The 13,602-nt window shown below is 32.4% G+C and overlaps 1 protein-coding gene across 12 annotated transcripts in view; it reads left to right on the top strand.

The window, feature by feature from the left end:
* The window catches only part of Ndae1 (Na[+]-driven anion exchanger 1), a 69,646-nt gene that overhangs the window by 46,100 nt on the left and 9,944 nt on the right, over positions 1-13,602 (top strand). For 6 of the 12 annotated variants that reach the window (XM_076415223.1, XM_076415226.1, XM_076415225.1 and 3 more), the window contains 9 exons: positions 3,997-4,059; positions 5,208-5,285; positions 7,984-8,283; positions 8,347-8,468; positions 9,535-9,677; positions 11,075-11,268; positions 11,501-11,602; positions 11,653-11,861; positions 11,914-12,072. In XM_076415223.1, coding sequence (XP_076271338.1) covers positions 3,997-4,059; positions 5,208-5,285; positions 7,984-8,283; positions 8,347-8,468; positions 9,535-9,677; positions 11,075-11,268; positions 11,501-11,602; positions 11,653-11,861; positions 11,914-12,072 — 1,370 coding nt within the window. The remainder of the gene's footprint in view (positions 1-3,996; positions 4,060-5,207; positions 5,286-7,983; positions 8,284-8,346; positions 8,469-9,534; positions 9,678-11,074; positions 11,269-11,500; positions 11,603-11,652; positions 11,862-11,913; positions 12,073-13,602) is intronic. The other 6 variants (XM_076415228.1, XM_076415232.1, XM_076415229.1 and 3 more) reach the window with 3 other exon arrangements.

The raw sequence follows: 13,602 nt of genomic DNA, 5'->3' as shown, positions 1-13,602 counted from the left end.
AGTAATATTTCAACAATACATAAAAATATATGGAGAAGAACACTGAACACAAACAGGTAAAATGGATATATCGACATCAGGCAAAGTATTACATATTGCAGTTTTGAATCTAGACAATAAATTAGAACCCAGAACGAACAGGTACTTTACATTGCGTGGATGAACGAAAAGTCGGCGCTCGAGAGCCTGGAGATTGCATTAACCAATATGCGAAAACAAATAATCACCCTTCAACTACAATTAAATAAACAAAGCTCTGAGAGCAAGGACAAAACAATGATAAACCACCAAGACAACAAAAGCAGTCCAATTCTAACATATGAAACAGATTTAGAAGGATTGCAGAAAGAAGTAAGCTGGATAACGGTTAAAAATAAAAAAAGAAAGCAAATAATTCCCCAGGATCTTCACCGCACCAATTAAAAATAAACACCAAACAAAATAAAGAAATTAGAATGTCCAGGCCACCCAAATTATCCTAAGTAATGTTACCGACTTTGACTTGCTTTACGAAACACTGAGAGCCAACTATATAGTATGCAAAGCAAAGCAACGGTGTTAAACAATGGGCAAGTAAAATTAAACGCCGAATATCGTAACATTCACGAAAATAACAGATTGTTTAGATTTATTGAAACTGCAACGGCACACTTATGAAGACAAACAAAGAAGAGACATCAAAGTTATGGCAAGAGGGCTTCCATCAATAGCTAAAAGTGAAAAAAGTATCGCAGAACTAAACCAAAATGGGCTTAAAGGCTTAAATGCGACAAATATGAAATTCTTCAGAAGAGCCATAGAGTGTAGAAAATCCAGAAAAGCTAAGGTAAAATGTGCAAACTGTAATGAAGCGCATCTGGCAAGTTATAGAGTACGCATAGTTGCCGAAACACTACAAGAGAGGAGAAATAAAGTAGCTCAAGTTATACGTGAAGAAACAATGTTTGAAAAGAGATAACCGAAAAAATATAACCAAGTTAATGGTGAAATGACTTATGCCCAAAGGATCAGTCAAAATAATCAAAGAGACACTAAGGAAGATGAAGCAACCACCAACGAATTGCTATTTAAACTAATAGCAAAGCTGGACAGCCAGAAAAAAATGATTGAACATTTTTCCGAAAGAATAGAAAAACATTAGGCCCGTGACCCTAAGAACCAGAAATGGCAAACAAAGATATTCAAATAACAATTTGGAATGCTAATGGAATCCAGCAACACCACGCTCCCCTACAAGTATTCCCAGATATGCAAAAAATAAAGAATAAAATGGGTAATACTTTGAATAACTACATTTTTCCATTTTCTTGAAAATTATGAAGCTTTTTCCGAAAAAAATTAACGGTATTGTGTTTCCGATACACCTGGTATATCTTTGTTGTAACTAGTATTAAACTAGTGTCTTATCGCAACGTTGGACATTTATTAAGAACATTACCTTCGAGACTTGGGAATAATTGGGAGTTTAATTAATCCCTACTTACCAGACTTTGTCGTTTTGTTACTACTTGTTTAAAATTATAAAACATACACTGTCACATACGGCACCACAAAATCTGGTCTGGCTTAATGACTGGCAACAGACTATTTTTTAATAAAACTGGTACCTTTTCCTTCCACAACAAAGGTCGAATGTCTGATTAAAAAAACAAGGGAGGCTTATTTGTAATCTCAACACGATATTGTTTTTTTTTCCCAGACACTTTTTAGCCATTATTAGTGCCATATATATAGAGGTATTTATATTGTTTCCTATAAAAGACCTTTGTTCAGTTGACACGCCATTACAATAACAGCGTAAGCTTATTGACGTATTGGATGAAGCTTCCATAACGGTAATAGTTGTCAAATAAGTTCCACTTTAAGATTTATTTCGATCGCTTTATTCCATGAATCGGCGCAACAGCTTTGTCGGAACAGTCACTTCCGAATGATATATATTTTTTTCGTTTCCATAACTTCTATCAATATTTTATTTCTAACTGCGTCCATAACAATTGATTTATTGATGGATAGAAAGCAATGACTAAATGTATCCGCAAAATTGACGTAACTTATGGCTTCGACATTAAAATACAGGATGAATGTTCTTAAGTAAGTTTAATAAAGTGAAGACTTTATTGTTATTATTCTACTTTTCTTGCTTCTATATAGAAACTGTTTTTTTATTGTGAAACTACAGACAACTTTTTTCAGAGTATGAGGGAGGTACATTAACTAGATACTCTTTTTTTATAACATCTTTATTAGATACGCTTAGTACAATCTTAATCTACAATTAATTTATTAGTACTTTTCCTATGTACTTGGATTAATTAACAAGCCAGACGAGTGCGAGAAAATACATCAGTATGTATTCCTCAATTATAAAATTATAATTATTTATTAATTATTAACATAATTTATACTAATAATACACACTAAATGATCACACAAGTTCGTATGGTTTTGTTCGCTTCAATCTCCTGACATACTGCGCGCTGTCCAGCAGTTGTATTGCTTCCACGTTAGAATGATTTAGTAATCTTCTTTCGTGTTTCAAGGCGAAATCCTGCACAACTTCGCAAATCCATTTGATTTTCAGATCATCGTGCAGTTCTTCATTGGTTACATAACGATAGGCATTGGTAATCAATCGAGAACCTTGTTTTGACAGCGCTGTATGACTAACTAACTGATTTGAATCTTTAGTGCATCTCCATATTTGCACCCCATAGGTCCAAATTAGCTTTATAATTGTATTATAGATCAACCTCTTTGATTTTTGATCAAGTTGAGAGTATCTTCGGACTAACCAGTATAGTTGTTTTATTTTGGTTTTAATGTGTTTTGCTTTTTGTCTAACGTGATGCTTCCAATTTAATCTACCGTCAAGATAGATTCCAAGGTATTTTGCTGATTCTGCTTGAGGAATCGGGTATCCATTGAGTGATATAAATAAGTTTTTATTATTTCGCCTTAATTCAAAATTAACATGGACAGATTTGGAGCTATTAAGTTGAATTTTCCAATCTTTTGTCCATTTGTAGATTTTGTTGACTGCCACTTGCACTTTTTCTATTGCCCTAGGCAGAGATATATATTTTGCCATAATAACTGTGTCGTCAGCAAAGGTTCCAAGAAGTGCTTCTTTTGTTGTTGGAATGTGCCGCAGTGTAGAGCAGATACAGAAGAGGTCCTAAGACGCTATCTTGTGGAACTCCAGCCGAGATATTTTTACATGTCGAGAACGCCATTTCGTGCGATACTCTAAATTTTCTTCCGAACAAATATGACTCTAGCAATTGACAATAGTTACGCGGTAACTAGATACAAGTATTTGAAAAACTATTTCTGCGGTAGAAAAGAATCTCTATTCATAGATTCTATATTATAATAACTTTTTCCTTATAAGAGTTGGCATGAAGTTTTCTAAATTTGATCAACTTTATTTTAGCAAAAGAGCGAATATATTCTATGTATGCTTGAGCGCTTTTGTTTATACCGCAAGAGTGCTCGAGTACTGAAACTGCTTTAATATAGCTCGTAAGTTTGACACCTGTGTTATATAACCTGGTGTTTGTTAGGATCATAAATATTCGGATAATTTTTAAATATGATTTATTTAGTTCTTTTCATAATACAGTTCTGTCATCAAAATACATTGAAGATGATTCCTTATCCCTATATATTCTCTAAGCTCTTGAGACATTTTAATAGTACCATAGACATGTTATATTCGGTAAATGACTAAAATTTTATAGAGTTTGCATCAGCATTAATTTTGTATTTAAAATAATAATAATTTTGTGTTTTTTTTGTGGCATTGGGAGGAATAAATGCACAATTTTCTCTCAGAATTGTATCTGGAGATGGTGCAAGGTCATAAAAAACCATGAGAAATATTGTCTATTTTTTATACAAAATAATGTTGCCGAAAAATCTGTGAAAGTGTAATATTTCTCTATAATTAAATAACGGGACGAAAATGAAAATATTCTTTTTTCTCTTTCGTAGCAGAATATACTGAACATACTCAAGGCTTTACTACGTGGTTTACATTACGACAATCACCGAAAGGTAGATTAATCTCAATTTCCCTCTTACATGTATCAGCGTTTATTCTACATTCATTTTGATCACATCTTGTCAAGAGCAATCTTTCTATATTTTCGTGTTTCTTCACGCTTTATTTCTTGGTAAAATGTGAAATGTTCTTTTATTTTTCATATAGCACTATATCATGGTAGTTGGCATGTAAACATATCATTTTAATAACTATATTTCTTATAATGTTGGACTAAGAGGTAGGTATATCTATCTAACTTTCACAATAAATAGATTTTTAATAAATATAGCTCTTATAATGTTGATAGTGCTCTTATATTAAACTAAAGAAAAAGTATTGTAGTTTTCATATATAAATTTCTTAAATTCAAAATTAAAATATACCAGTATGTTTCAAGTTATATGAAATGAAAATGCCATTCTAACTGATGGTCTCTATATTGAACAATTCTGAAAAACTTATTTTTTTATTCAGGTTTTATTATAGTTTCCTTTTAAGATGCTATTTATTCCTTGGCAATGAATCAATCTGTTGGCTTCTGCATTAATTGAATATTATAAAACATCTTATATCAATTGATTGAAATTATACAGGACAGTTATCAAAAATATCAAAACTTAAGTATAGAACTTCCTGTAGATTACGTTTTTAACCTACTGATGTCTAATGTATTGGACCTAATTTTATAGTCAGTTGTTGGTTTTGTAAATTCTAGAAATCATTTAATATTGTTGTGAAATCGGTATATTAACAATTTTACTAAACAATTATTACATGTATTTGAAAAAACTGAAGAAAATTAGACTTAGCTTATTATTTGGCTCAATATGTTGACACAATACTTTTTCTTTAATCCAGTGGATATTTCCTAGTAAGAAAATATTATACCGTCATCTATACAGGGTAATTTAATTGTCTACAACTTTGCTAGAGATGGATACGATTTTTCTTACTAATTATTACAAATCTAACAAACCTTTAAACTTATAAAATGTATATAACTTTTTCACCCGGGTGTACGTTGAAGCATACGATAATGAATGTCCTGCCTGATTTTTTTCTTCTAAATATATTATTTTTACTCATATTTCGACTTGCTCGATACTATGCCAGGTGAGTGATCGGCAATCGCATGATAAAGTTCTTCGTGGTTTTTCAGTTGAAGAACATAGCTTCACTGAAGCATCTTCAGGAAAATCTGCTGAGTTTGGGAAGTTCCTGGCAGTTCCTGGGCCTGGTAAATAGAATAGCCGTCGTATATTGCACCGAAATTTATTAGAGTGGTTATTTTACGCATGAATGTATTTGATGTAGTATGTTACAAAATCGTATGACATAATATTTGATATTATATGATAACTAAAAATATACCCTATATAAATTATGTATAAAAAGCAGATTATACAAGAGTAGGCTGAAAATGAATGTACACATTTTGTGAGTACTTCTACTTTTACAGAAACTCAACAGACCCAATCTCGACGAGCTGTCTTCTGGTTGATAAGTTTGACTTTGCATAGGTGCGACACTTTAATCGTATGATATTGTCACGACTTTCTTAATTTAAAGGAAGTTTCGCTTCTCCTTCTCATTCTGTGACGAAGTTCTGTCGAGAACAATTTCGTTTTTAATGAATTTGTTTTATCGAGTGAAAAGTTGTTTAAATACTTAAACTCAGTAGTCTGAAATATTTTCCATCAATAACTTATAGCACTTGCTTCTTCGTGTGCTTTTGTTAGATAGCCAATGAGAATTAAAGTGTTTCTATAAATAACATTTCATTTTAATTTTAACTTCTTAATACTTATTTTCGTCCAAAAATAAGGAATAAACAATTCTTCATACATGATAGTGACAATTCCTATTCAAATACTACCATTTCTAGTATAAACACTTGTTAGATAGTTTATCACGGAATATATTTTGACAGAATATATATGTATTGTGCTAATTAAACCTCTTATAATAACAAAATATTATACAAAATGTTTAAGGAATGATATTTTTAAATTTAGCTGAAAATATAATTAACATTGAACTGATTGTGTGCCCTTGCTTTCATTTCTAAAATAGCATGGGTATCGATTCGCTTGTGTTGATGCTTATAGCCGTACGTAGAGCTTATAATGCTTGTAATAGAATTTGCCTCTATTTGATGCGATTTAACCGATTTTATATGTATGCATGCGGATAATCGTTATTGAATAATGTATCAGATTTAGCGATCTGGATCTAATTGATTCAATTAATAAATTAACTCATGTTTATGTTGTAATTTTGTTAATTTCATATTGCATGTATCTCTGTAGTCTGAGCTTCGGACACTATCGCTTAGACATTATAATTATTGGGTCTTGTAAAACGTGTTAAACAATAACGCTTGATGTTATATTGCTAATTAACATAATAGTTATTGTGTTTTTGTTTATAATAATAATGTATTTGGTTGTCAAAGAATTAATTCGTGTTAAAAGATAAGATGAACTGTGAACAAATTTTCTTCTGATAAGTTATATGTAATAATAATAAGGAAGGTAGATAATACCATAAAAGATAAGCTTCGTAAAATCGTCTTGAAAACCCGAAATTACTTCCTTGCCAGCCAAATATTTAAATAATTAATTAATGATCACATAAAATTAAAAGGAAACGTCACAAAATTTACGCAAAACAAGAATTTGCTACCATTTATGTGGAATATGTTATTGATTTAATTTTGCAAAACTCTGAAGACAGTAATTGGGAAACTCTAAAATACTGCAACATTCTAAGTGATGAAGTTCATGAAATGCAGTGTTAATCACTTTTTACCTAAATTTGATGTTATTCCCTGATAATAAAAATCTCTAGATTATACGATTATTACTATTTAATTTTTGACTATGGATTTAAATTGATGAAATTTGAAGGCAATGATTTAAACCGGCAATAATTACACCAAATATTCATGAAAACTTTATTATTCCATTGAATAGTAAAAATGCAAATTCTAAAACAAAGGTTTTTTCTATTTAATGCTAGTCTTGTGTAAATTTTGGGACGCCCTATATTTAATTTATATGATTATTAATAGTAATCAGTTCAGTATATATATTATTGAGTTCTTCGAGGGTTTTAAGAAGCTGAAGAAGTTGGATATTTTATTAAACGCCAGTTATATGTCCGTAATATCTTTTATTAATACAAAAATAGATATTCGTCTTGCATAGAATGAAATTATATATTTGGAGAACGAGATATGGGGGTATATCACGAAGCTAGTACGGAAAAGAACCCATAAATAGCTGAAACGCGCCAATTTTAGCTCTAGAAAGGAGAATACAGATTAATAAGACTACATTTGTACAGCTAATTCCGTAAAATTATTTAGCTGAACTTAAACAATGATACAGAGTTGATTACTAATGAAGATATAATTGAAAATCTTTAAATATGATTAATAGGATTTAAAATATCTTAGTATTCATTTGATCAATCACTGACAAATCAGTATATCATATTCCTCTTACGTACCTGACAAGTTAAAAGAAGGAGATCTGAGAATATAAAATTATAGCTACCCAAATAATAGTTCATTAAATATGTGAAATTCGATTAAATACTGACTATTGATTAATGTGTTGATAAACTTGAAAATAATACATTATTATGGTTTCATAAAAGGAATATTAACATCTGTAGTCTGCTCACATTTCTGTAATCATTTACCAGCCTCCATATTCTCCAAACATGGTTCAGTGTGAGTTTTCCAGTTCTAAAATGATGAATATATGAATAATAATAAAATAGTTATTATAAATAAAATAATAAAACTAACTCAATTTATTAAAACTTAATGTAACAAGAAAATTATGAAAACCTAACAAGAACTCAATTTATGACTGACTTGTATTTAGATAAAATATTCAAAAGAAACCTAATATTTTGCAATTTAGGGCAAGAGAAGCCTCAAAGATTATTAAAGAGCGCCAGCAATGTCTCTATACCGAGAAACCAAAGTGGGAACGATCTTGGATCTAATGGCGAGCTACCTCAGCATAACTTGGCTTTCATGCGAAAGATCCCGGCGGGCGCCGAAGCCAGCAATATCTTAGTGGGAGAAGTAGACTTCTTGGATAAGAGCGTGTCCGCCTTTATCCGTCTGAACAAAGCTCAGGTATTAGGAGATTTGACCGAGGTGCCGGTGCCGACTAGGTTTTTGTTTTTGCTGCTTGGTTCCAGCAACTCCACTCTGGGTAACTCGTTGATATTTCCTGTCACCTGGTGACGCATTTAGTAAAATATTTTGTTTGGTTTAGGATATCACGAAATCGGGAGAGCCATGGCAACCCTGATGTCTGACGAGGTATTCCATGAAGTAGCTTATAGGGCAAAGAACAGAAGTCATCTGTTGGCTGGGGTCGATGAATTTTTAGATGCGGTAAGTTATAAGGAATGCGTCTAATCATCGATCAAATAAGTATTATACATGGTGTTGGGAATTTATTTAGATCCGGACTGTTACGCGTGATACATAGCGTTCATAAATAATTCAGCAGAAGATTTTTTATTCGGTGGAACATTTTCCTACAAAAATTATGTAATATTTGTGTTTTATAGAACTTTATTTCTAAAGACACTATCGATATAATTGTTTGCAGAACGGAAATATAGCTGATGTAGTTCATAAAGTATTAATACTCCTTTATAAATGCCAATTATTTCACGGTATTAAACGCACTGGTGACCGTAATTTACACAAAAGATTTGATATAATAATGTTAAACTATTTTACTTGTGGTTACTTGAGGTTACATTTTCTACTAGCTTTTACAAATATACAGTATTTCACATTTCGCAAACACAACTAAAATATCACTGTTAAAATAAACAAAATTTGAAAAATTTAAGTCAAATGTGACTGAAACAAATTTTGAGGATTCTCTCATAATTTTGAACGTAAAATGTAAAAGGATATTCGTAAATCATCTTCAAATTGATAAAACATTACACTCAGATAAGTCTTTGTTTCGACTAAGTTAAGACCCTTACTATTTGTGTTCAAAAACTATACCTAAAATGAATGCATTAAAATACGAATTGTTTCAACGTCCAGTTTATTCAACAGACTTGGCTTCTCCTGACTTGAGGTGGTTCTTCTTACACTTAAAAAAAATGCTACCGTGTTGAAATAAGTGTATTCAAGTAGGGGGTAATTATATTAAAAACCAAAGTTTTAGATGTGTCTTCTCAGTTTTGCTCTTGCAAATTTGTGATTCATTTTAGTGAGTTTATAGAACAAATCAGTGTAATAATAATACACCAGTATTTCTTAGGGCAACTCATGGAATTATTACTAATATTTAGTCATGATTATGCCGAAATGTCATACAAGTTACTGTGAAGTGTTTTAAGATCCTAAAATATCATTATCATAAAGATGTAGTCAGTCGTTCCAAAAAGTGTGAACGTATAAATATATCAAATAATTTGTTCCACAACTTTAGGTCACAGTATTACCGCCTGGAGAGTGGGATCCCGCCATTAGGATCGAACCTCCAGCAGCTATCCCATCCCAGGATATTCGGAAACGTCCTCCGGAGAAGCTACCAGAAGAAGTGGATGAAGAGGAGGAAGAACAGAAACAAAGGTGAGCACATTATTGGCTATTCATAATTTTCTATTATATTTGTTTCGTTTTTAACATTTTTTATAGTATATTGTTCGTAGCATTTAACTTTTTCTATTTACATATTTGAATTTATCTTTCTTTTCTCACATTACTTTTCATCAGGATGTTACATATATATTTGTTTATCATCTATACAAATAAATAAGTCACTGATATACAATAAAATAAAATGTTATTATTTTTCGTTGTCTTACAACACATCGTATATTCTATATTCTGCAGATTTTCTAAAAAAAATGGAAAATGGTTAACGATTTCTGAATATAAGCTTCAGAGTTACCAAAAAGCCTCAAGATTTATTTGTACTCCCTATATTATTCTCCGATAACAGGTCAATTGAAAAGTCCCAACCTGACACATAGATGGCGCTACTAGAATTAAATCCATATGTTTTTTAGTAAGCTCTAACCTTCAAAAGATGCGTGTACAAATTTGACAGCTGTCGGATCATTAGTTTGTGAATTATAGCATTTTGAGTGAAGCAACATTTGTTATTGTGAGAAAAATTGATAAAAAGAAATTTCGCGTGTTGATAAAATATTGCTTTTTGAAGGGAAAAAATACAGTTGAGGCAAAAACTTGGCTTGATGCCGAGTTTCCGGACACTGCCCGAGGAAAATCAACCATCAAGGATTGGTATGCTAAGTTTAGATGTGATGAAATGAGCACCGAAGACGGTGAACGCAGTGGGCGCCCAAAAGGGGTTGTTACCGATGAAAACATTTTAAAAATCCACAAAATGATTTTGAATGACCGTAAATTGGAATTGAATGAAATAGCAGACACAGAATTTTCATTGGCTACCTTGAAAAACGAAGGACCATCAACAGCGACTATTACATAGACCATAGACCGTCAGACCGTTTGAAGGGCGAAATAGCCGAAAAACGGCAGCAATTAAAAAAAAAAAAGTGCGGCTTCACCAACAATTTCACAATGCATCGTGTCACGCACAAGTCAGTGAAAACAATGGCAAAAATCCATGAATTAGGTTTCGAATTGCTTCCTCATCCACCGTATTCTCCAGATCTTACCCCCAGCGACTATTTCCTCTTCTCAGATGCCAAAAGAATGCTTGCTGGGAAGACATTTTCGTCGAATGAAGAGGTGATCGCCGAAACTGAGGCCTATTTTGAAGGATTGGAGGGTCGCTATAATCGGTGTTTTACTCTTGAAGGGAATTATGTTGAATAAAAAAAATGTGATTTACTATGGTAGGCCGGCGACTTTTCAATTGACCTTTTATATTTAATTAGCCTCTTTTTAATTGGCAAACATTTTATTTTTACTTTATCCCGAGCAAATATCTTTGTTTTCCATCAAGTATTAATAAAACGAAAACATTTTTTCTTCAGAGAAGAGTCGGGTTTAGCCCGGAGTGGCGTTCTGTTCGGAGGCCTGATGAATGATATTAAGAGGAAGGCACCGTGGTATTGGACAGATTTCAAGGACGCAATAGCCTCTCAGTGCATAGCCAGCTGGATATTTTTGTATTTCGCCTGTCTGTCGCCGATCATCACTTTTGGTGGACTGTTAGCCGAAGCAACAGGTTGGTATTGATAGTTAGACATGATTGATTTGGGAAAACCAATTCGTGATATTTTCTTTACCTAAAAATACATTTAATTTCTACAAAAAAAATTTAATATGTTGAAGGAAAAACGCTTGAGAGTTGCATTAACTTAACTATTTTGAGTAATGATCAAAAATCCCTTACAATCAAGGTCATTTCTCCGCATCCTACTTGTTCTTGTTTTTTGAATCGTTGAGTTCTATTTTAGGTAAAAATATGGCGGCAATGGAATCTCTGGTGTCTGGATTTGTATGCGGAATGGGATATGGTTTCTTTTCTGGGCAGCCCTTAACTATACTCGGATCCACAGGTACCATTTCTAGAATTCTAGTGACGAATTTAATAAAATAATTATTCTAGGACCTGTGTTAGTTTTCGAAACTATCGTATACGATTTCTGTCAGAAAATCGGATGGGACTATATGGCTTTCAGGTTCTGGATAGGTACCTGGATCACTATTATTCTGATTATTTTAGTTGCGATTGACGCCAGTGCTTTGGTGTGTTATATCACCAGGTTCACCGAAGAAAACTTCGCCACGTTAATAGCCTTTATATTCATCTACAAGGTTTGTGATGACGTATTCGCATCATGACAATTAATGGCTTGGATATTTATAGGCGGTGGAAAACGTTTTAGCGATCGGTAAAAAGTATCCTATCAACACGTCCGGGTCTCTGGAAATAAATTTCGACTGTTCCTGTTTATTGAACGATTCCATCCAGGTCGATCATCCAGAGATCGGCGATTGGTCAAATTTAAACAGGACCATCTGCACGGTAAGTAAAAATTAATAAATCTATTAGAGTCTTCTTTGGCAGATTTAGCATCCGTTGATTTCTTTCTCGGTAAATTTAATTAATTTTTGTATCCTTGATTTACAAATTAATTTATTTCTATTTTTCTGTTGCGCATGCTTCAACATATAAACAGAATCAGTATCAGATAGATAATTATATAGGTATCTATCAGCGTTGCCAACTTGTGGGGAATTTCCCAATCCATAGGGAAAATGTGGAGATTTTGACATCTCATCGTAAATATAGTGATTGGGTTCTGTGTTAATGTTTTAAATGCTGAATTTTTGTAGCAATTTAACATATTTTGTAGGTTTAGATAAAATATACATTCAATTAAAAGTTGGAAAAATTATAGAACCTTTGGACAAATACTATGGCAAGAATATTATATTATGTTGATGTTTACTTTTTGGTTTCAACTTTGAATCAACAACTCAACAGCTATAAATCACTGGTGGCAGTGCCTTATAAATCTGTAGTGCCTAGATACTGATGTTGTAGTGTCTTTAATGACATTACAACGTAAGGATTAGGTGGCAGCGACTAGTATAATCAGCTAATCAAAATGCTTGCAACAAAAATATGTACAAAAATTTAACGTCATAATTCATATGATTATGAGATACAATTTGGGGAATTTGATAAATTGGTATTGACAACTATTTAACCTAATGTAGCGTAAGAGCAATACGAACATATTGCGCACGTTCGTGTAGTTTGGTTCGCTTCAGTCTTCTGTTTCTCTGTGTGGTATCTTCTAGGAGCTGTATTACTTCTAAATTGCTATGATTTAGTGACTTTTTTATGTTTTACAGCGAAATCTTGGATACTTTCGTGGACTATTTCATTATGGTTGGATTCATTGTCTTCGTCTAGCTTTTTGTTAACTACGTTTCGATAAGCATTGGTAATTATACGAAAGACTGTTGAATAACTAGTTGGTTTGATGTTTAGTACAACCGAATATGTTTTATAATCGATAGATTAAAACCAATCACTTTGATCTTACGTTATGTTGGGATTATCTTCCGACTAATCAGTACAGATCTTTGATTTTGGGTCTGTCCTTCTTTGCTTTTTGACTAACTTGATGTTTTCAATTTAATCTTTTTTGTTTTTTGCTGATTTTGGTTAAGAAATTGTATATCCCTCAAATGATATAATTAGATTTTTATCTTTTCACCGCAACGCTACGTCTCTATTCCGTTTGTGGATCTTATTGATTGCCAATAAATTGCCACTGCCATTTCCATAGCTCCAAGCCGAGATATCTTGTCTTTGCTACAATGACTGTGTTATCGGCAAAGTTTGAAGTATTATTACTTTTGTTGTTGAAATATCAGCAATGTAGGAGTGGCCCTAGTCTTCAGCATTTGACTGTAGTTCCGCCATAACAATTTGCTCATCTTCTGGATTAATCCTATATGCTATACCCAATTAAATACTCGTGAGACATGCAGGAACATTGCAGGGCAGTATTTATTACCTTCAAACGCTTTTTTTCCGATT

The sequence above is a fragment of the Rhynchophorus ferrugineus genome, unplaced genomic scaffold, assembly GCF_030347505.1.
Source record: "Rhynchophorus ferrugineus isolate W39M unplaced genomic scaffold, kcgeb_rfMv2 rfM9, whole genome shotgun sequence".
Classification (NCBI taxonomy): domain Eukaryota; kingdom Metazoa; phylum Arthropoda; class Insecta; order Coleoptera; family Curculionidae; genus Rhynchophorus; species Rhynchophorus ferrugineus.
This window is presented reverse-complemented; position numbering and strand designations above follow the sequence as displayed.